We start from the raw sequence: 23,665 nt of genomic DNA, 5'->3' as shown, positions 1-23,665 counted from the left end.
GTAGAGACCCATAGGTAGGATGAAGGCCGTCTTCGCTTTGTCCTTCTTGGCCACCGATACCTGCCAATACCCACTGGCCAGGTCAAGAGTCGAGAAGAACTTTGCATGACTCAGGGCGGACAACGACTCCTCAATCCGCAGAAGGGGGTAGGCAACCCGGACGGTCTGGGCATTCAGCTTCCGATAATCCACGCAGAAACGGAGACTCCCATCTTTCTTCCACACCAAGACTACTGGAGCAGCCCAAGGACTTTGACTCTCCTGGATCACCTGGTTTTCCAACATGCTGGCCACCATATCCTTCACCTCCTGGTACATTTTAGGCGGGATTTGCAGGTAACGTTCCCTCATCAGTGCAGCATTGCCGGTGGGGATTTTGTGTTCGATGGTGGAGGCACACCCGAAGTCTTCATCATGTCTCGAGAAGGCCTCCTGAAACTCCCAAAGGTTATCTTCCAGCAATTTCTGTTGTCATGGAGTCAGGATCTTGCAGTCCACCCCCATCCGGGCCATGATCACTCAACCGTTCCACTCCGCTGTCGGGGTCTCCCTTTGATGGACCTCTACAGCATAGGTCCAGGCTGATCTCCTATCTGCCCGTAACGTGAAGCTCCTCCATCGAGGAATATCCCCTTCGGACACATAAACTTCGGCCAGCAAGGTATTCCCAAATACGATTAACTCACAGTCTTCAACGTTGAGGCAGCGTACAGGCACACATCCATCCTTCACAATAGCGAGGGCCCGGGCTACCAGTGGATGAGTCTGTGTTTCTTCTTGGTAAGCGGGCTCGATCAGGACCTCCAGTCCATTCAGTTGTCGTCCAGCCCCAACCGGCAGCATCAATCTTCGCTCTTGTCGAGGCGGGATCCGCGGCACCCTCACAGGTCCAATGGGTCGAATGGACATGTTGCCCTTTCGCAGGCTACAGCTCTTCACCATCTGCTGTAGAACCTTCTGGGTTGGCCGGTGTGTGGTGGCCCGTTGCCAAGACCTCGGCCCTTCTTTGGCATAAAGTTGGTAGTCTAGGTCCCTCAGCACGTTCATACCTAGTGTCACGTCCATCCCTCTCCGGGACGAATGATCCACCAGCACGACCCCCTTCTTGCCTACGCCTTGCATAAGGGTACACTCTGACCCTGTATCAACTAGGCAGCGTACCTTCTGGCCTTCCAACTCGGCTTCCATAATGGGGCTGCTGGCATACAGGTCGTGTTCCTCATGCTTAGGGCTTAGCTTCTGGTGTACTGCCGCAGGACACCCAGCTACTGCGGCGGTTGGAAGTTTAACGTTGGCTCGGACTTCATCTGTTCTGGGCACTCTCTGACCATGTGGCCATACATTCGACAAGCCCAACAGAGGGGTCCCCTTTTGACGTGCCCCCGCCACTGAGTTATCCTGAGTGGAGTGGCGCGAGGTGCTGAGGTCATTTCCAGAGACCGGGGAGATTCTGCCTTCATCTGGGACACTTCCAGCCGAAGTTCACTTACTTCTGTCCGCAGGGCCTGGACCACATCTTTTAAGGATTCTGAGTCTTCAGATGCAGACTGACCTTGTCAGGAATGGACTGGCCAGCAATGGTGGGACTCACCTGCCTTATGGGCTGCAGTACCAGGGCTGGCCAGCGGGTGCTCCCAGCAATCAGAGACTCAACCTTGCAGCCAGCCAAACACCTGAAACTGCTTAAGCTGGTGTATTTAAGGGATGGCCAGATCTGCAGACTCTGCCTTGGTGTGTGTTTCTCCTGGGCCCTGTATCCTGTTCCTGCAACCCTGTTCCTGTTCCTGTCTGATTCGTTGCTGACCCTGCTCTGATCCCTGGCTTTGTCTGACCATTCTCCTGCTCTGATTCCTGGCTTTGTCTGACCATTCTCCTGCTCTGATCCCTGGCTTTGTCTGACCATTCTCCTGCTCGGATCCCTGGCTTTGTCTGACCATTCTCCTGCTCGGATCCCTGGCTTTGTCTGACCATTCTCCTGCTTTACCCCATACGTTCTGACCTCCTGTTGATGATCCCGGCCTGCCCGACGACGCTTGCATTGTATGTTTTGTTATCTGTGGGTGGTTTGGTTTGTTTGCACTGTGTTATGTTTTAGTATTGCACTGCGCTTATGTATTGTTAGTGTTAATAAATTATATTGTTTATATCATATCTGGAGTCTACGTTTCCCTGTGTCGGTTCACATACCTCTGGTCATACCCGGGAGCCCTGACATTACACCAAGGCCACTCCTGACCAGAAGTGGCTGCACAGGGAAGCCATCTTGGTTTGTTGATGGGAAGGATGGATCTTGATGAGGTTGTGTATTTATATCTGCTAGTGTTTGATGACAGAAAATATGCTTATCAGACTCTGAAGGAGTATCCCCGGGATGAACTGCTAGAATGTATACGGCTCGCTCATGTTCTAGTAGATCAGGGCACAGAATTCTCTGAGGTGCAGCCATTGATTCAGGTTTGTGCGGAGTTGGTTTCATCTGGTACCCCCGAATGCAGGGATTAATTTTTGCCGCCATTTAGTGCCGACCAGGTAGAGTTCCTGGTGTGGTTATTAGAGGATGATGTGGGTTACTTTCTGGAGCGTTATTCTGCATGTTCACCACAGATACTAAGAGACTGTATAAACGCAGTGCAGTCTTTGGTCAGACAGGCTTTGTGTAAGCTCAGCTTTGTTCAACCCATACTGCAGACATGGACAGATTTGTTGCACCCAGCCTCAGTCAGCTTGCAAAAACCCAGTCCTGCTTCTAATCTATTGCCTCAAAGCTCTATTCCTGCATTCCCAACAGCTCCTCCTGCCCTGCTATCTACCGCATGTCAGTACCCTGTTCCCACTCGCTGCACCTATCCTGCCTTTAACCCTGTAAAGAAGTCCTCTGTAGCAACTGTTCCCTCCCCTGTTCCATCCTCCAGCTCTTCTCTGTCTCCAGCTGCTCCATTCGTTTGCAGACCTGCGTTTACTTGCAGTGCCCCAGTAGTTAAAACCAGAAAAAAGCGGAAATTCTTTCTAACCAGTACCATCCTGCCAATATCCAAACCGGTGAGCCTGCCGTCTGAGAACCTGCCTTCCGTGGTTCAGCCTGGTGCCTCGGCACCCGCACTTCAGCCTGATGTCTGTACCCAGCCTGATGCCTGTACCCAACCTGATGCCTGTACCCAGCCTGATGCCTCTATTCAGCCTGATGCCTCTACTCAGCCTGATGCCTCTACTCAGCCTGATGCCTCTACTCAGCCTGATGCCTCCATTCAGCCTGATGCCTCTACCCAGCATGATGTTTCTACCCAGCCTGATGAACTGATCCAGCCTGATGATCCTATTAGGCCAGTTGAGCCGATGCCCGCTGTCGAGCCAGACGATCCAATGCCTGGTGACCCGGTGCCCACTGCCTTGCCAGATGACGCGGTGCCCGCTGGCAAGCCAAATGACCTAATGCCTGGTGACCCAGTGCCCGCTGTCATACCTGGTGACCCGATGCCCGCTGTCGAGCCAGACAATCCGGTACCTGATGACCCGGTGCCCGCTGTCGTGCCAATTGACTCAGAGCCCACTGTCGTGCCTGGTGACTTGGTGCCCACTGCCTTGCCAGATGACGCGGTGCCCGCTGTTGAGCCAAATGACCTGATGCCTGGTGACCCGATGCCTGCTGTCCAGCCAGACGATCCAATGTCTGACCCAGTGCCCGCGGTCATGCCAGTTGACTCGGAGCCCACTGCCTTGCCAGATGATGCGGTGCCTGCTGTCGAGCCAAATGACCTGATGCCTGGTGACCCAATGCCCGCTGTCCAGCCAGACGATCCAATATCTGACCCAGTGCCCGCGGTCATGCCAGTTGACTCAGAGCTCACTGTCGTGCCTGGTGACTCGGTGCCTGTCGCCCCACCTGGGGGCCCGATGCCTGTCGCCCCGCCTGGGGGCCCGATGCCTGTCGCCCCGCCTGGGGGCCCGATGCCTGCTGCTCCGCCTGGGGGCCCGATGCTTGCTACCCCGCCTGGGGGCCCGGTGCCTGCTGCTCCGCCTGGGGGCCCGGTGCCTGCTGCTCTGCCTGGTGGGCCGCTGCCTGCTGCTCCGCCTGGTGGGCCGCTGCCTGCTGCTCCGCCTGGTGGCCCGCTGCCTGCTGCTTCGCCTGGTGTTCCGATGTGCCTCTGCCCGGAGTCCAGCCCGATGTGCCTCTGCCCGGAGTCCAGCCCGATGTGCCTCTTCCCGGAGTCCAGCCCGATGTGCCTCTGCCCGGAGTAGAGCCCGATGTGCCTCTGCCCGGAGTAGAGCCCGATGTGCCTCTGCCCGGAGTCCAGCCCGATGTGCCTCTTCCCGGAGTCCTGCCCGATGTGCCTCTTCCCGGAGTCCAGCCCGATGTGCCTCTTCCCGGAGTCCAGCCCGATGTGCCTCTTCCCGGAGTCCAGCCCGATGTGCCTCTTCCCGGAGTCCAGCCCGATGTGCCTCTTCCCGGAGTCCAGCCCGATGTGCCTCTTCCCGGAGTCCAGCCCGATGTGCCTCTTCCCGGAGTCCAGCCCGATGTGCCTCTTCCCGGAGTCCAGCCCGATGTGCCTCTTCCCGGAGTCCTGCCCGATGTGCCTCTGCCCGGAGTCCTGCCCGATGTGCCGCTGCCCGGAGTCCTGCCCGGTGTGCCAGTCTTTGATATCCCGCCAGTTACCAGACCCGGGCGGTGGAACATTTTGCCCAGCTAGGACTGTTTGGAGCGTCCTGAGGCCGCTCCTTGAGGGGGGGTACTGTTAGGAATGGACTGGCCAGCAATGGTGGGACTCACCTGCCTTATGGGCTGCAGTACCAGGGCTGGCCAGCGGGTGCTCCCAGCAATCAGAGACTCAACCTTGCAGCCAGCCAAACACCTGAAACTGCTTATGCTGGTGTATTTAAGGGATGGTCAGACCTGCAGACTCTGCCTTGGTGTGTGTTTCTCCTGGGCCCTGTATCCTGTTCCTGCAACCCTGTTCCTGTTTGATTCGTTGCTGACCCTGCTCTGATTCCTGGCTTTGTCTGACCATTCTCCTGCTCTGATCCCTGGCTTTGTCTGACCATTCTCCTGCTCGGATCCCTGGCTTTGTCTGACCATTCTCCTGCTCGGATCCCTGGCTTTGTCTGACCATTCTCCTGCTTTACCCCATACGTTCTGACCTCCTGTTGATGATCCCGGCCTGCCTGACGACGCTTGCATTGTATGTTTTGTTATCTGTGGGTGGTTTGGTTCGTTTGCACTGTGTTATGTTTTAGTATTGCACTGCGTTTATGTATTGTTAGTGTTAATAAATTATATTGTTTATATCATATCTGGAGTCTGCGTTTCCCTGTGTCGGTTCACATACCTCTGGTCATACCCGGGAGCCCTGACAGACCTCTTGTAGCATGGGTACTACTCACTATTCTCGCTGCCACAGGTATGCACTCTTCCTCTCTCTCCACGGCGGCTAAGTACATGCTGTAGAATGTCATGTTGGGCCCTGTCCGGGTCATCTCTTGCAACTTCTCCTGTAAGAACTTGTTGGAGAGCCCCACTATGACCTGGTCTCGTAGTAGCCGGTCCACCTCCCGGAAAACTCCCATGGCCTCTGGATCTCGCCGCTGTATTTCATTTAGCATCTCCTGTAGGGCATTTGGAGTACTGTATCAGGGTCTCGCCCTCTTGCTGTGGTTGGTTGAAGAAGTGGCTCCGCAGCTGCACTACTTTAGCATGCCCCTCTTGGGCTCTCTCCAGCAGGGAGAAGATTTTCTCTAGGGTGTCTCTCTCAGATTCGGGCCTTACCATTACTGTCCGTCTGACGTCACCCTCTAGAGCCCCCAATGCAACCTCTGCCCGCAGCTCGGAAGTCAGGTTACACATTCTAACCGCACTTTACACTCTTTCAGTCCAGTCCTGCAATGTCATATTTTTACCGTCAAATTTTGACAGGTGACTCAACAGCACCCCCACGGGAATGTACCCTACTGGTACGGGCAGGGTGGGGGCAAGTTGTATAAGCGGTGTTGGGGCAACTTGGCTTTGCACGGGCGCACCTTGAGCCGCATTCCTATCCATAATGGTCGCTGTATCCTGCCGACTATGCCAAGTTGTAAGCCGTGTACCGGGGTGGGCTCCCCAGGATACAGTGAAGTCACGAACGAGGAAAGCAACCCCAACACCAGCTTTTGCCACAATAGAATTTTACTTAGATGTGGCAAATAAACACAACCACAAATGCTGGGAACATACAATAAATTTACATACACCCAGCCCAAAGGTTGAGACCCTTGTGCTGCACAGCACGGCGCCTCCTGATGGATGAAGGTAGAAAGTGAAGTAATTTACCTACTGGCGGGCACAAATAAGCTGCCACACCTTACCCGTTATTACCCTAAAAGAGCAGGAATCAGTGTATGGGTGTATGGTATGGGCTAGCCTGCAGTGCAGCACAACAGCTTACAATCTTACACAAATCTACAGTATTCCCCCTCCCATAACTGGTCCTGTAGCACGTGCCTGAGTATTCCTTCTGAGCAAAATACCAGTCTGGCTTGAGTTTGTAGGATTTTATCAGCTCTCCAATGTGAAATGTCACTTTAAGTTGTGGAGTCCTTTCAATAATCAGTAACAACACTTGTGGCCTGACACAGAGACCCTAACTAACTAATTATAGGCCTGGACTCAGTCTCAAGACGCCAACACTGAAATGAGGTGCGTGCACTATCTTACCGACCCGGGTCTGCTTTGCATCCGCTGGTAACTCTGAACAGAACAAATGTCTCTCCAACAAGCATGCGGTCTCACCGTATATGTTACTTAATTCCTCTGCTCTCATCAGCCTTCCTGGCAACAATCTCATCAGCTTCCTGGCAGCAATCTCATCAGCATTCCTGGCAGCAATCTCATCAGCTTTCTGCCAGCAATCTCTGGTTACTGAGGGACGCTTTCACACCTGGATGTCATCAGATTCTCAGCTTACACTGCCCCTCATTCACCATGCTTCAAAACATGGCTTCTCCCTCTCCTTCCTGTTCTCTCCAACTCTGTGTGCAAAACCCCACCTCTTCATGAATATACAAATATGTATGCAGTCTGAGGCTGTGTTAGAAAAACAGTGACATCTTGTGGCTAAACCGCAGAATGTCAGTCAAAACATTAATTTGCTTCCACACAAACAGTGTTCAATGAGAGCTGTTTCCCCATCTCACACCTTGACTACGCTTCTGCTTGATCCCAACCTGCAGCCCCTAGTTAGTGACCCTTGGCTTGTCTACTGACTAAGTTTCGGTTTGAGCCCAACCTGCTATATCTGCTACTGGACCCTGGCTTGCCCACTTTCTGGTAGGGCGATCCTGAGGACCGTGACCTGGTACTAACATGCAGCAAAACCCACCATCAGGAGCTCTGCTGAACATCAGCTGGTGCTTAGACCAAACAACCTGGGTGAGCCCATGTTATCAACCAGGGTGACCTGCTTGTATTCCAATCCTGCTGGTCAGTGGGAGCCTCTCTACTGCTATAGCTACTGGTCCTCAAGTCTGACCCCTTACCACAATTTATGCCCTAGTAGGATGATCCTGAGGACCATAACCTGGTACTAACATTCAGCAAATCTCACCATCAGGAGCTCTTCTGAACATCAGTTAGTGCTTAGACCCCCACACCCCGGGTGCACCCGTGTCATCCACATGGTAGATCTGCTTGTATACCTATCCTGCTAGTCAGTGGGAGCCTCTCTACTGCTATATCTGCTACTGGACCCCAGCTTGCCCACTTTCTGGTAGGGCAATCCTGAGGACCATAACCTGATACTAACATGCAGCAAATCTCACCATCAGGAGCTCTTCTGAACATCAGTTAGTGCTTAGACCCCACACCCCGGGTTCACCCGTGTCATCCACCCAGTTGATCTGCTTGTATTCCTATCCTGCTGGTCAGTGGGAGCCTCTCTACTGCTATATCTGCTACTGGACCCCGGTTTTCCCACTTTCTGGTAGGGCGTTCCTGAGGACCGTAACCTGGTACTAACATACAGCAAAACTCACCATCAGGAGCTCTTCTGAACATCAGTTAGTGCTTAGACCCCACACCCCGGTGAGCCCGTGTTATCCACCAGGGTGACCTGTTTGTATCCCTATCCTGCTGGTCAGTGGGAGCCTCTCTACTCCTATAGCTTCTGGTCCTTGAGCCTGACCCCTTACCACAAGTTATGCCCTGGCGGAATGATCCAGAGGACCATGATCTGGTACTAACAGGCAGCAAATCTCACCATCAGGAGCTCTGGTGAACATCGGTTAGTGCTTAGACCTGGCATCTCGGGTGAGCCCGTGTTATCCACCAGGGTGGCCTGTTTGTATTCCAATCCTGCTGGTTAGTGGGAGCCTCTCTACTACTATAGCTACTGGTCTCCAAGCCTGACCAATTGTTAATTCATCATCAATCATGTTATCCAGCGATGCAGATCCATTTATGATCATGATGAGCAACGGCCCATGGACATGACTACCCTCGTCAATATGATCCTTTCTGCCACCCTTGCCAGTGACTGAAAGTCAACGTTCTGGCCAAGGTTGAATTCATTGGTGACTAAGGCCATAACCATCATCACTGATATCACCTGGGATGCCGACCGGCTTGTCTACAACTTGAAACAAGCGGGCGGGTGGCGGGAAACTATCATGTGGTGGAAGTAGTGACCTCCAGCAAAAGAAAACCTATGGAACTGGCCAAATGTTCCCATCCTAGTGTCCCATTCTAGGTCTACAGTGCAGGGGGCTGAATGGAAAAGATGTAGGGGGCTGTCTTGTGGGATCAAAGGACATAGATGACCTGTAGTATGCTGACATGGAGAGAATTCAAGAAAGAGAACTTATAGTAAGTGTAAGAAATACAATTTTGTTTGGTTAAAAAATAAATAAATAAATAAATATATCTATATTTATTTATTTTAGTAACCATTTCTCTAATTCAAAAAATATATGAATAAATAAATATATATATATATAATTTGTATATATACTGAGATTGTATATATATATATATATATATATATATATATATGTATATATATATATATATTAGTAACCATTTCTCTAATTATATATATATATATATATTTATTTTAGTTTATTTCTCTAATTTAAAAAAAAAATGAAAAATAAATATATATATATATATATATATAATTTGTATATATACTGAGATATATATATATTTATTTATTTTAGTAACCATTTCTCTAATTAAAATATATATATATATATATATATATATATATATATATATATATATATCGCTGATCGCCGCCATTACTAGTTAAAAAAAAATCCCAGTATCCATACCGCCATTTGTAGACGCAATAACTTTCACGTAAGCTAATTAATTTACACGTATCAGGATTTTTTTTTTTAGCGAAGACACGGAGCAGGAGACATTTTGGCCGAAATTTATGACGAAATTTTATATTTTAATTTTTTTTACTGGACGTGTTTAATTGCAAAAATTGACGGTCTTTTTTTTATAGCGCAAAAAATAAAAAATCGCACAGGCGATCAAAAGAAAGCTCCATTCGTGGGGAAAAAAGGAAGTAAATTTCATTTGGGTGCTCAGGAGGGGGAGGGGTTAATTTGAGTATTACACAAACAACCAAGAAGCAGCAATGAAAGGATTTAAAAACAACGTGGGCTTCATATCTTATATTCTCCACAAGGAGGCGATACTACGTATTGTCAGTGGATCGCAGAGACAGGAAGTGATTGCCCATAATAAAAGGACTTCCGGGTCAGAGGTTAGTAGGAAGTAGAGAAGATACAGTGATGGAAATGGCAGCAGAGGAGGTAATGAGATCTGATTTTCCATTTACACCCAGTAACCCCCTGCCATGTCCATCCTCTTCCTCCACAGTCACGGGCGTCCTCTTCCTCCACCGTCACGGCCGTCCTCTCCCTCCACCGTCGCGCCCCGTCCTCTCCCTCCACCGTCGCTCCCCGTCCTCTCCCTCCACCGTCGCTCCCCGTCCTCTCCCTCCACCGTCGCGCCCCGTCCTCTCCCTCCACCGTCGCGCCCGGTCCTCTCCCTCCACCGTCGCGCCCGGTCCTCTCCCTCCACCGTCGCGCCCGGTCCTCTCCCTCCACCGTCGCGCCCGGTCCTCTCCCTCCACCGTCGCGCCCGGTCCTCTCCCTCCACCGTCACGCCCGTCCTCTCCCTCCACCGTCGCGCCCGTCCTCTCCCTCCACCGTCGCGCCCGTCCTCTCCCTCCACCGTCGCGCCCGTCCTCTCCCTCCAACGTCGCGCCCGTCCTCTCCCTCCACCGTCGCATCCGACCTCCTCCACTGTCGCGTCCCGTCCTCCTCCACCGTCGCGTCCCGTCCTCCTCCACCGTCGCGTCCCGTGCTCCTCCTCCACCATCGCGTCCCGTCCTCTTCCTCCACCGTCCCGTCCTCTTCCTCTGTCGTCACTGTGATACACTATGTTGCCAAAAGTATTGGGCTGCAGGCCTTTCCACGCAAATGATCTTCAATGGCCCCCCCAGTCTTTGTCCGTAGGGTTCAATATTGAGTTGGCCCCGCCCTTTGCAGCTATAACAGCTTCAACTCTTCTGGGAAGGCCATCCACAAGGTTTAGGAGGGTGTCTATGGGAAGGTTGGACCATTCTTCCAGAAGCACATTTGTCAGGTCAGGCACTGATGTCAGGGGAGGAGGCCTGGCTCATAGTCTCTGCTCTAATTCATCCCAAAGGTGTTCTATGGGGTTGAGGTCAGGACTCTGTGCAGGCAAGTCAAGTTCCTCCACCCCAAACTGGCTCCTCCATGTCTTTATGGACTTATTGCACAGGTGACAACCTATCACGGGACCACGCTTGGAGTCACTGAGCTCCTGAGAGCGACCCATTCTTTCACCAATGTTTGTAGAAGCCATGCCTAGGGGCTTGATTGTATACACCTGTGGCTATGGAGGGGATTGAATCCAATGATTTGGAGGGCTGGCCCAATACTTTTGGCAATATAGTGTATTTGTTATGGTTTATAGACCGGATACATCCTAAATATAGAACCGTTTATCCAACCGTCCATCCAGAGCCTCTGGTTTATAGACCGGATACGTCCTAAATATAGAACCATTTATCCAACCGACCATCCAGAGCCTCTGGTTTATAGACGGGATGCGTCCTAAATATAGAACCATTTATCCAAACGTCCATCCACAGCCTCTGGTTTATAGACCGGATACGTCCTAAATATAGAGCCATTTATCCAACCGTCCATCCAGAGCCTCTGGTTTATAGACCGGATATATCTTAAATATAGAACCATTTATCCAACCGTCAAGCTTTCTGAGATGTTCGAATTGTGGAGGAACTCTTTGCAGACATTATTCATCCCCGTACAGTCCAGATAATTCTCAGTTTGTTAAATGTCTACAGAGAGAAGTGTCCTGTACAGGTCACACGAGGATGGAGGAGGACCCAGATCACTGTATCAGAAAGATATTAGACCTCACCCTGGAGATCATCTACCTGCTGACCGGAGAGGTGAGGAGGATTCTGGGAGGTCACATGACATCACTCTTTCCTCATGACTAAAGATGTGATGGATTCTGAGGGTGTACATAGAAGTAGTTATTGTCTATTTTTTTTAAAGGGTTACAAAATCACAAAGAAGACTTGTGTAGAGGGATTGCCATACAACTATCAACATGGGACTTCCCCGAGCAGTGCACCTCCACCTTGTCTCCGGAAACCAGAGGTAAAATACAAGCAGAAGATTCTAGAAGTCACCAAGAAGATCACTGAGCTGCTGACAGGAGAGGTGAGCGGTGCCGGGAATTCTGGGACATTCTCCAGTAACAGACAAGGGATGTGTCTGGATGGTGACTGTATCATTGTGTGTGTCAGGTTCCTATAAGGTGTCAGGATGTCACTGTCTATTTCTCCATGGAGGAGTGGGAGTATTTAGACGGACACAAGGACCTCTACAAGGAAGTCATGATGGACAATCAGCTGCCCCTCACATCACCGGGTAAGAGGAGACTTTATTGTAAAGGAGAGAGCAGTACGGAGGCTCCACCTAGATCCCCCATCATCTGATAAACACATAGACACAATGGATTTAGTCAGTGTGTGTGTTTCCTACAGATGGATCCAGTAATGGGAACCCACCAGAGAAATGTCCCCTTCTGTATTCCTGGAATTCCACACAGGAAGGTCACACCATCCCTCACCATCATCAGTTAGATGGATCCAGTCATGGGAACCCACTAGAGAGATGTCCCCATCCTCTGTATTCCCAGGAGTCCACACAGGAAGATCACAACTATGCACGCTTTTGTCAGGTTAGTTGGAGCATCTAGAACATGACCATGACTCAATAATGCAAGATAGGGTGTGAAGCCTACAAAATATTGTTTGTGGTCTTGCACAATTAAACCTCAAAATTGCCAACCATTTCCTTGTTTTAGGGTGAAGATCTGATATATATAAAAGTTGAGGTGAAAGCAGAAGAAGAAGAAACATATGTGAGGGGCCAGCGGTCAATGGAAGGGGCTGCCATGATGATGCCAATTAAACAAGAGGAATCTTTTCATGTCATGATGGACAATCAGCTGCCCCTCACATCACCGGGTAAGAGGAGACTTTATTGTAAAGGAGAGAGCAGTACAGAGGGTCCACCTAGATCCCCCATCATCTGATAAACACATAGAAACAATGGATTCAGTCAGTGTGTGTGTTTCCTACAGATGGATCCAGTCATGGGAACCCACCAGAGAGATGTCCCCGTCCTCAGTATTCCCGGGATTCCACACAGGAAGGTCACACCATCCCTCACCATCATCAGGTAGATGGATCCAGTCATGGGAACCCACCAGAGAGATGTCCCCGTCCTCTGTATTCCCGGGTTTCCACACAGGAAGATCACACCATCCCTCACCATCATCAGGTAGGTGGATAGAATGTAAAGTGACATAAAACTGTTTTAAATTATGATCTATTTCTTCATTTTGTTATTGATGCTGATATTTAAGGTTGATATTTTCCAACAATTTCTTTATTTAGCATGAAGAACTGGCAGATGTGAAAGTCGAGGTTAAAGAGGAAGAAGAAGAGATATTGGTGAGTTCTGTTTGTCAGCCCACAGAGGAGGTGGGGACGATGGAGTCACCTATGGAGGAGGAATGTTCTTTAGATATCAGCACAGGTAAATAATCATCATAACTCTTCTTCATTATCATTTTTTCAGTGCCTTAATACACTCTATTGCCAAAAGTATTGGCCCCGCCCTCCAAATCATGTGATTTAGGCATTACAATCCCCTCCCAATCATGTGATTCAGGTGTTCCAGTCCCCTCCATATCATGTGATTCGGGTGTTCCAGTCCCCTCCATATCATGTGATTCAGGTGTTCCAATCTCCTCCATATCATGTGATTCGGGTGTTCCAATCCCCTCCATGGTCACAGGTGTATACAATCAAGACCCTTGGCATTGGTGAAAGAATGGGTCGCTCTCAGGAGCTCAGTGACTCCAAGCGTGGTCCCGTGATAGGTGGCCACCTGTGCAATAAGTCCATCCGTGACATTCCTGGCTACTAAATATTCCACGCTCAACTGTTAGTGGGATTATAACAAAGTGGAAGCAACTGGGAACAACAGCCACTCAGCCACCAAGTGGTAGGCCACGTCACATGACAGGGCGGAGTCAGCGCATGCTGAAGCGCACAGTGCGCAGAAGTCGCCAAATGTCTGCAGAGTCAATAGCTAAAGACTTGGTGTGGCCTTCAGATGAGCCCTACAACAGTGTGTAGAGAGCTTCATGGAATGGGTTTCCATGGCTGAGCAGCTACATCCAAGCCTTCCATCACCAAGTGCAATGCAAAGTGTCGGATGCCGTGGTGTAAAGCACGCCGCCACTGGACTCTAGAGCAGGGGAGACGTGTTTTCTGGAGTGACCAATCACGCTTCTCTGTCTGGCAATCCGATGGACGTGTCTGGGTTTGGCGGTGGCCAGGAGAATGGTACTTGCCTGACTGCATTTTGCCAAGTGTAAAGTTTGGTGGAGGGGGGATTATGGTGGGGGGGTGTTTTTCAGGGGTTGGGCTTGGCCCCCTAGTTCCAGTGAAGTGACATTTTGGATAATTTCATGTTCCCAACTTTGTGGGAGTAGTTTGGGGATGGCCCCTTCCTGTCCCAACATGACTGCCCACCAGTGCACAAAGCAAAGTCCATAAAGACATGGAGGAGCCAGTTTGGGGTGGAGGAACTTGACTGGCCTGCACAGAGTCCTGACCTCAACCCCATAGAACACCTTTGGGAGGAATTAGAGCAGAGACTGCGAGCCAGGCCTCCTCCCCCCGATATCAGTGCCTGACCTGACAAATGTGCTTCTGGAAGAATGGTCCAACCTTCTCATAGACACCCTCCTAAACCTTGTGGACGGCCTTCCCAGAAGAGTTGAAGCTGTTATAGCTGCAAAGGGCGGGGCCAACTCAATATTGAACCCTACGGACTAAGACTGGGGGGCCATTAAAGGTTGTGTGTGTGGGAAGGGCGGGGCCAACTCAATATTGAACCCTACGGACTAAGACTGGGAGACCATTAAAGGTTGTGTGTAGAAAGGCCGGAGACCCAATACTTTTGGCAACATAGTGTAGTTTCACTGACAATCACTCTGTTATGGAACACTGTACCCCATGGGATTTTTATATCACTTTTTTGGAGACAGATAAAGCTTTTTTGGTGGTATTAAATAACCATTGTGTTCTTTATTTTTCACTTTTAAAAAGGAGACCAAAAATGCTGAAAACCACCTATTTCCATTTTAGTATAAAAGAAATAAAATAAAATGACACAAAAGTACGAATAAACAAAATGACCCCTTTTTGGATAGTAGACACCCAAGGTGATCTTATTTTGCTACAACTTTTTTAAAATTAGGAAATTTGTTGATATTGAGGAAATATTTCTACTAGTGTAAGAGATACTAATTCTTTAAAAGTGATGAAGAATTCGCAGACTATCTCACAGCATCAAGTAATCGATCTTCAAATGTCAGATTTTTAGAGATGCCAGGTAGTACTGGACACCATATGAAAAGGTCCATCTCCATTCCTCAATATAACGTCATGTTCCCAACAAATGAGGAGGAGATACTGGACACCATATGAAAGGTCCATCTCCATTCCTCAATATAACGTCATGTTCCCAACAAATGAGGAGATACTGGACACCATATGAAAGGTCCATCTCCATTCCTCAATATAACATTTATGTAACGTTTCTTTCACCAGATGGACACCATGTTGGGATCTCGAATCTCTCTGAAGGACTTTTTCTTCTATCTCCATATGCTAATGCAGAAGATGTTGTCCTCACACAATACGCTCCTGTAGTACATTCTATCACCTACAGTCTACATCACCCACCTGACCATCTGAAGCAATCAATGGACCCCTCTAATCCGAAAGGATCTTCTGATATCTCCCATCCCGTTCCTCCAGAAATACATCTGAAATCTCAGAGTGTGGATGGACCAACCAATCTATCCCATCCCAAGGAATCTTCTGTAGGCCACACAGGAGAGAGTTTATTTTCATGCACAGTGTGCGGGAATTCTTTCAGTGATCATGGAGAACTTCTTAGGCACCAGAGAAGTCACAGGGCTAAACGTGGTGAACGTTCTTACTCATGCTCGGCGTGCGGGAAATTTTTCAATCAGGAAAGACTTCTTCAAAGACACCACAGGATTCACACAGGTGAGTGTCCTTTCTCATGCTAAGGGTGCGGGAAATGTTTTAGTAAAAAAGAAAACCTTGTTAAACACCAGAGGTTTCACACAGGAGAGAGTCCATTTGTATGCTCCGTGTGCGGGAGATGTTTTAGTGTAAAAACGAACCTTCTTGGGCAACTGAAAGTTCACAAAGGTAAGCGTCCTTTTGCATTTCGAAAGGAGACCTTCTTAATCACCAAAGAATTCTCACAGGTGAGCATCTGATTCTTGTTCAGTGTGCGGTAAATGTCTCTGTCTGAATAGTACACTTGCTAGACACCAGAGAACTCATACAGCTGTGCGCCCCTATTCATGCTCAGTGTGCGGGAAATCTATTAATGAAAAACTGTCACTACTTAATCACCGCAGAGGTCACAATCATGAACCTCCCTACTTATGGCAAGAGTGTGGGAAATGTTTTATTCATAAGGAAGATCTTACACCAATAATTCACATGGGTGAGCATCCTTTCTCAAAATTGGGGGGGTTACACGGGCCGGAGTTTTATGTTCAGCGTTCGGCAAAATTTTCTCTTTTGAACAGCCATTCATAGAATTCATGCAGGCAAATGTCTTTTCTCATTTTCTGAGTGTGGAAAATGTTATATTGAGAAAGGAAAACTTATACAGGGGGGGCAACATAAACGAGCAACCTTTATTTATCTTCAGTGTGCGGGAAATGTTTCACTCAAAAAGTAAGTTTCCTTTTACACCACAGAAATCATGCAGATGAACATCTAGTTTCATGTTCAGGGTGCGGGAAATGTTTAACACCGAAAATCTCCCTTAAACACCAGAGAAATCACACAGATGAACGTCCGGTTTCATGTTCAGAGTGCGGGAAATGCTTTATACAGAACATCTCCCTTTTTATACAGCAGAGAAATCACACAGGTGAACGTCTAGTTTCATATTCAGAGTGTGGAAAATGTTTTACACAGAAAAATTCCCTTAAACACCACAGAAATCACGCATGTGAACATCTAGTTTCATGTTCAGGGTGCGGGAAATGTTTAACACAGAAACTCTCCGTTATACAGCAGAGAAATCACACAGGTGAATGTCTAATTTCATATTCAGAGTGTGGGAAATGTTTTACACAGAACATCTATCTTATGGACCAGAGAAATCACACAGGTGAATGTCTAGTTTCATATTCAGAGTGCGGGAAATGTTTAATCACACAGTTGTATACAATTTATTCTGTTGCGTGTTAGTCACTGATTCTGATTTTGTTTTGTATCCAGAAGGCGCTGTGGCCCGACGTCCAAAGCCAGAGGCGGTTAGCCGGCTGCTCGAGAGGCACTTTCCAGACATCCTCCAACCCACCCCAACACAAAGGGCACCCCAAAAAAGATGTCGCGTATGCAGTAAACGCGGAGTGAGGCGTGACTCCCGCTATTGTTGTCCCTCCTGTCCTGGCCAACCTGGTCTCTGCATCAAGGACTGCTTCTGTCGGTACCATACCGAAGTGAACTATTAGGGTACAGCACCGCGCCGTATGGGGAGGCCCACACAGTTCTGCATAGGTTGTCGGGAAACTGTCCGTGAAAATCAAGGGCTGGAAATATTATTGTTCTGAAAAGTTGTTACCAAAAAAAAGTTAAAGAAATAAAAAGTTGTTTTATTGAGTTAATGTTTTATTTTTCCTGCGTGTTGTTTTGCGGGAACGCTAGTCAGCTGCATCACTGATTCGTGTTTTCTGACAGTAGGAGGGTGCAGCTCTCAGACTACAGACATCAGTGGCTGCAGCGCTGCAGGGGGAGATTTCTGCCATCTGCAAAAAAAAAATGTACAGAGGCCCAAAATCCAATGAGCGCCTTCAGGCTTTCAAGGAGCGTTAATTGCACATTGGGTTTCTAGACTACCTATCACATTTTTTTTGGAGGCCCTAAAATGCCAGGAAAGTATAAACACCCCTCAAATTACACCTTTTGGTAAAGTAGATACCTAAAGGTATTTTACGAGAGGCATGTTGAGTCCATGGAAGATTTTATTTTTGTCGCAAGGTTTTGGAAAATTAATTTTTTTTTTTTTTTTTTTTTAGCACAAAGTTGTCGCTTTAATGAGATATTTCACACACGAGCCATGGGTATACATGGAATGGAATTACTTCTGAGTACGGGGAGCCCACATGTGTGAGAATTTTAGGCAGACCAGCCACGTACAGGGGCCCAAAATCTAATGAGCGCCTTCAGGCTTTCAAGGGGCGTTAATTACACATTGGGTTTCCAGACTACCTATCACATTTTTGGAGGCCCTAAAATTAGGAGCATGGGATGGCTAGGTGGCGGTAGTACCTATGTGCAGCATATACTTCGCTTTTTTTCTCTGACAGATTTCTTCATCCACATCAATTAATGTGAATGGAGAAATCTGTTAGGTTCTTTCTTTTTTTTTTTGAAAAAAAGAACATTACATGTATGCCTAAATTAGGTGTGTGGCAGAAACTCCTAATGCTGGTCATATACACAGAGGCTCTAAAATGACCCCTTTTTTGGAAAGTAGACACCTCCCACCCACCATGGTGAGTCCAGGGAAGATTTTATTTTTGCCACAAGTTTTTGGAAAATGTCAAATGTCTTTTTTCTTTTTTTGTTACACAAAGTTGATACGTTAATGAGATATTTCACACACATGTTGTGGGTATACGTGATATTACACCCCAAAACACATTCTGCTACTTCTAAGTATGTGAGAATTTTTGGCAGACTAGCCCGTTCAGGGACCCAAAATCCAATGAGCGCCTTCAGGCTTTCAAGGGGCGTTAATTACGCAGACTACCTTTTACATTTGTTTGGAGGCCCTAAAATGCCAGGAAAGTATAAACACCCCTCAAATGACCCCTTTTTGGTAAAGTAGATACCCAAGGTATTTTCTGAGAGGCATGTTGAGTCCGTGGAAGATTTTATTTTTGCTAAAAGGTTTTGGAAAATGCCATTATTTTTCTTAGCACAAAGTTGTCAATTTACTGCGATATTTCTCACCTATTTCATGGGTATCCGTGGCATTACACTCCAAAACACATTCTGCTACCTCTCCTGAGGATATCACACGTTTTTGGACTTTATGGGAGCCTAGCCACGTGTGGAGGTCCAAAATCCAACGAGCACCTTCAGACTGTTAAATGGCATCTGATTGGTGCATTCGATTTCCTGACTATTTGTCAAATTTTCAGGGGCCCTAAAATGCCAGGATAATACAAACATCCCCCAAAATGACCCCTTTTCAGAAAGTAGATGCTCCAAGGTATTTGCTGAGAGGCATGGAAATTATTTTGCAGCAGTTGGGGGGAGACAATGGTGGATCTGCCTCTCCATAGCTGGAACTAAATGCCATGTTGTTGAGCTGACGCCTGGAGGGCCACCCCCTGGGGTTCTTCAGGGCTATGTTCGGCACCTTGGATAGGGTCACTCCCCTGCGCACGGGGTACCTTTTACTTGTGCTGTATCCATCAAAGCCCCAGGACAAGGTGAGGGAATGCTCAACCTCAAGGTGAGCCTCCAACAGAGAGATGGCCGTACATCGGCACTCGGCATGTACACTCTCACAGTCACTGTTGTATTTAGGAGGGATACGCTGAGCCTATGCCCACTCCACCTGTCCAGTGTATCTCCTCCACCTCATTCCCAGTAACAGAACGGTGCCCCTCCATGCGTCTACCGTGGACTCCATGCGCACACTCACGTAACACTTGCTCTCCTGCACCTAATGCATAGGATGGGGACCTCTGAGCGCTGATACGCTCCTGTTGCAATGAGAGACAAACCACCAGGGGAGATCATTTCGACAGAAACTCCCTCTCTACAAGAGGCTGTCCTACCTGACACAGGTCTACGGTTCAATACAGGATGCTTGGGGAACCTTCCATTACCCGTGGTAACCACTCGCTGCATTCATACCCCAATGTACTTACTGACCCACGTTGTAGACTAAGTGCATAATGCAGAGTCCATCCATGGTAGAGTCAATGAAGCTGGTGTCTTCAGGGCGGACAACAGGTCCCAGGCAAAGACAAAGTTTCAAAAGCTTTACTGATTGTTCTAAACATTGCAATTCCAAGCAAAGTGCAGTCTTTACCTAATGTCCTTAATACCTAACTCAAGCTTGTGGCTGCCCCAGCATACCTGCACAGGTATGATAGAGTCAATGAAGCTGGTGTCTTCAGGGCAGACAACGGATCTCAGGCAAAAACAAAGTTTCAAAAGCTTTACTGATTGTTCCAAACATTGCAATTCCAAACAAAGTGAATTCTTTTCCTAACGTCCCTAACTCAAGCTTGCAGCTGCCCCAGCATACCTGCACAGGTAAGAGTCCATCCTTGGTAGAGTCAATGAAGCTGGTGTCTTCAGGGCGGACAACGGGTCACAGGCAAAGACAAAGTTTCAAAAGCTTTACTGACTGTTCCAAACATTGCAATTCCAAACAAAGTGCAGTCTTTTCCTAACATCCCTAATCCCTAACTCAAGCTTGCTGCTGCCCCAGCATACCTGCACAGGTAAGAGTCCATCCTTGGTAGAGGCAATGAAGCTGGTGTCTTCAGGGCGGACAACGGGTCCCAGGCAAAGACAGTTTCAAAAGCTTTACTGATTGTTCCAAACATTGCAATTCCAAACAAAGTGCAGTCTTTTCCTAACATCCCTAAATCAAACGTCCCTAACTCAAGCTTGTGGCTGCCCCAGCATACCTGCACAGGTAAAAGTCCATCCTTGGTAGAGTCAATGAAGCTGGTGTCTTCAGGGGGGACAACGGGTCCCAGTAGTCCCCTCCCCTTACATGGTGGAAGGCTCCTGAAGGTAGGCAATCATCAGCAGGAACTCCATACATGGCATGGTGGACAGGAACTAGCCCAGGCAGGAAGCCAAAGAGCCCCTACATTTGGACCCCTGTCCCTTCTGAAAATGCTACAAGACTAGTGGGTCAGACTCAAAAAGCCCACCAAGAAAAAACCTGTGAAACGATGCACAGTGCTCCATCCCTCCTGACCAGGGCAGCATCTAAACCAGGGGTGTCAAACTGGCGGCCCTCCAGCTGTTGCGAAACTACAAGTCCCATCATCCCTCTGCCTTTGGGAGTCATGCTTGTAATTGTCAATCTTGAAATACCTCATGGGACTTTGGCAACAGCTGGAGGGCCGCCAGTTTGACACCCGTGCTCTAAACTAAACTAGTAGTAGGCAACTTGCCTACAGGCAGATCTCATTTTTTGCCACAAGTTTCTGGAAAATGAAGAAAGATGGCGGAAATGTCCAATGAGGAGAGCGTGCGCTGAGAGAGCATTCTTGCAGCCATTGAGAAATACAGTGAGAGCTGTGATTGGTCACAGCATGTCACATGGTACAAGGCTGTTGTGAATGGCCCTGTACCATGTGATCTCTGTGATCATTCACAGATTTCACTAGTAGTAAGCAATGATTTCAGGAAGTGACAGTTTACTACTATTCATGTGATCACTGATTGGCTAATCAGTGATCACATGATCAGGACCTCAATCAGAGGGAGTGCGCACAAGCAGAGAATGCAGAGGACGTTCATTAACATCACCCGCTCCTGCACTGCTCCCGTGGTTAAAACAAGTTCACAGCAGATTCCTACCTGTAAAAGTGATCCAGATGGCTGCATAGCCTCCTGATCGCTCTTACAGTGCTTGCATTGAGCCTTTATTCCTCGTTCTCATCTGCTGTGTATAGAGCCATACAGGTGAAACTCGAAAAATTTGAATATGGTGCAAAAGTTAATTTATTTCAGTAATGCAACTTAAAAGGTGAAACTAATATATGAGATAGACTCATTACATGCAAAGCAAGATAGTTCAAGCCGTGATTTGTCATCATTGTGATGATTATGGCTTACAGCTCATGAAAACCCCAAATCCACAATCTCAGAAAATGAGAATATTGTGAAAAGGTGCAATATTCTTGGCTCAAAGTGTCCCACTCTAATCAGCTAATTAAGCCATAACACCTGCAAAGGGTTCCTGAGCCTTTAAATGGTCTCTCAGTCTGGTTCAGTAGGAATCACAATCATGGGAAAGACTGCTGACCTGACACCATCATTGACACCCTCCATAAGGAGGGAAAGCCTCAAAAGGTAATTGCAAAAGAAGTTGGATGTTCCCAAAGTGCTGTATCAAAGCACATTAATAGAAAGTTATGTGGAAGGGAAAAGTGTGGAAGAAAAAGGTGCACAAGCAGCAGGGATGACCGCATCCTGGAGAGGATTGTCAGGAACGGCCAATCAAAAGTGTTGGGGACTTTCACAAGGAGTGGACTGAGGCTGGAGTCAGTGCATCAAGAGCCACCACACACAGACGGATCCTGGACATGGGCTTCAAATGTATTCCTCTTGTCAAGCCGCTTCTGAACAACAAACAACGTCAGAAGCGTCTTACCTGGGCTAAAGACAAACACACCTGGTCTGTTGCTCAGTGGTCCAAAGTCCTCTTTTCTGATGAGAGCAACTTTTGCATCTCATTTGGAAACCCAGCACCCAGAGTATGGAGGAAGAATGGAGAGGCACACACTGCAAGATGCTTGAAGTCCAGTGTGAAGTTTCCACAGTCTGTGTTGATTTGGGGAGCCATGTCATCTGCTGGTGTTGGTCCACTGAGCTTCATTAAGTCGTCCACCAGGAGATTTTGGAGCACTTCATGCTTCCTTCGAGCTTTATGGGGATGCTGACTTCATTTTCCAGCAGGACCTGGCACCTGCCCACTGTTGGTTATGTGTTATAGAAGACACTGGTAGTGATGAGGCAGAACTATGACTTTACTTGTGTGGCTTTAGTTACAAACATACAAAGCACATTTCACAGCAGACAGATTACAGACTCATTACATCCTGAAGAGATGATAGAGAGAAGGAGGAACAAACAAGTTTTCAGATATACACAACTAGTAACCTTTTAGTGTATAGTGCCATCTACTGGTCAAGTGATATTAACACACAATACTATATATAGTACATTATAGTACATGCTGTTGTATTCCCAACACCCCTTCTCAACGGCATGTGCATAATTATATGACATTTAGTCTCTTTTGTAGAAAACAATAACGTTCCCTTGGCAAAGGTTTGGTGAGTGCGTCTGCAGTCATCTCCTCTGATGGGCAGTACTGGATGTCGATAACCCCTTGTTCTTGCATGTCTCTGAGCAGATGATATCTTACATCAATGTGCTTGGTTCTTGGGTTAATCTTCTCAGAGTGTGTAAGCTTTATGCATCCCTGATTGTCTTCAAAGATGGGTGTGGGTTGTGACATATTCAGTCCCATGTCTAGTAGAAGTTGACGAATCCAAATGGCTTCTTGACATGCATGTGCTGCTGCTATGTATTCCGCTTCAGTTGAAGAGAGTGCAACAGTCACTTGTTTCCTTCTGTATCATATTTCACTCTAAAAGTCCATTTGCTTCCGATGGTTTTGCGACCGGGAGGGAGTTCTGTTAGTGACCAAGTTTTATTTTCTTGAAGTGATTTTATTTCTTCTTCAGCTGCTTTTCTCCACTGATCGGCTTCCCTTCTCGGCAAAGTTTCTATGTCTTCCCAGGATGTTGGCTCCTGTGTTTGATGTGTTTTAGCAGCGTATGATAACCTGCGGGGTGGTATCCCTTTTGTCATTCGTGAGGATCTTCTGATTTCTTGTTGTTCAGTGGGTTCTATTGGATCGTTGATTGTAAGTTCCACTTCTTGTTCTGGCTCTTGTCCTGCTTCGCATAAATCAGTGTCTCTTGCCGATTCAGTGTGTAAATCCTCTCCACATTTTTCAATAATTGTATTATCTGGTGCTTCACTTTCATCAAAATAAACACTGCGGCTTGCTGTGACCTTGTTGGTCTTTGGACAAAGGATTCTATATCCCTTACTCTGCTCACTGTAGCCAACCAGAATGCCTTCTATGGCTTTGTTCTCCAACTTGGAGCGTTTCTGACTTGGAATGTGGGCATATGCTTTGC

General features: G+C 47.9%; 2 protein-coding genes across 2 annotated transcripts in view; one reads left to right on the top strand and one right to left on the bottom strand.

The window, feature by feature from the left end:
• The window catches only part of LOC149453203 (uncharacterized), a 301,843-nt gene that overhangs the window by 158,214 nt on the left and 119,964 nt on the right, over window positions 1-23,665 (bottom strand). The window lies entirely within an intron of this gene.
• Window positions 1-23,665, top strand: part of LOC149453208 (uncharacterized) — a 119,415-nt gene that overhangs the window by 36,490 nt on the left and 59,260 nt on the right. Inside the window, 4 exon segments of the mRNA XM_089688585.1 lie at window positions 12,692-12,891; window positions 13,008-13,149; window positions 15,237-15,701; window positions 16,962-17,194. Of these exon segments, the coding sequence (XP_089544711.1) occupies window positions 12,692-12,891; window positions 13,008-13,149; window positions 15,237-15,701; window positions 16,962-17,194 (1,040 nt within the window).

This window comes from Staurois parvus, unplaced genomic scaffold, assembly GCF_062004578.1.
Source record: "Staurois parvus isolate SC_StPar_1 unplaced genomic scaffold, SC_StPar_1.0 ptg000449l, whole genome shotgun sequence".
NCBI lineage: Eukaryota > Metazoa > Chordata > Amphibia > Anura > Ranidae > Staurois > Staurois parvus.
The sequence above is the reverse complement of the archived record's forward strand: the minus strand, read 5'-3'. Positions and strand labels throughout refer to the sequence as shown.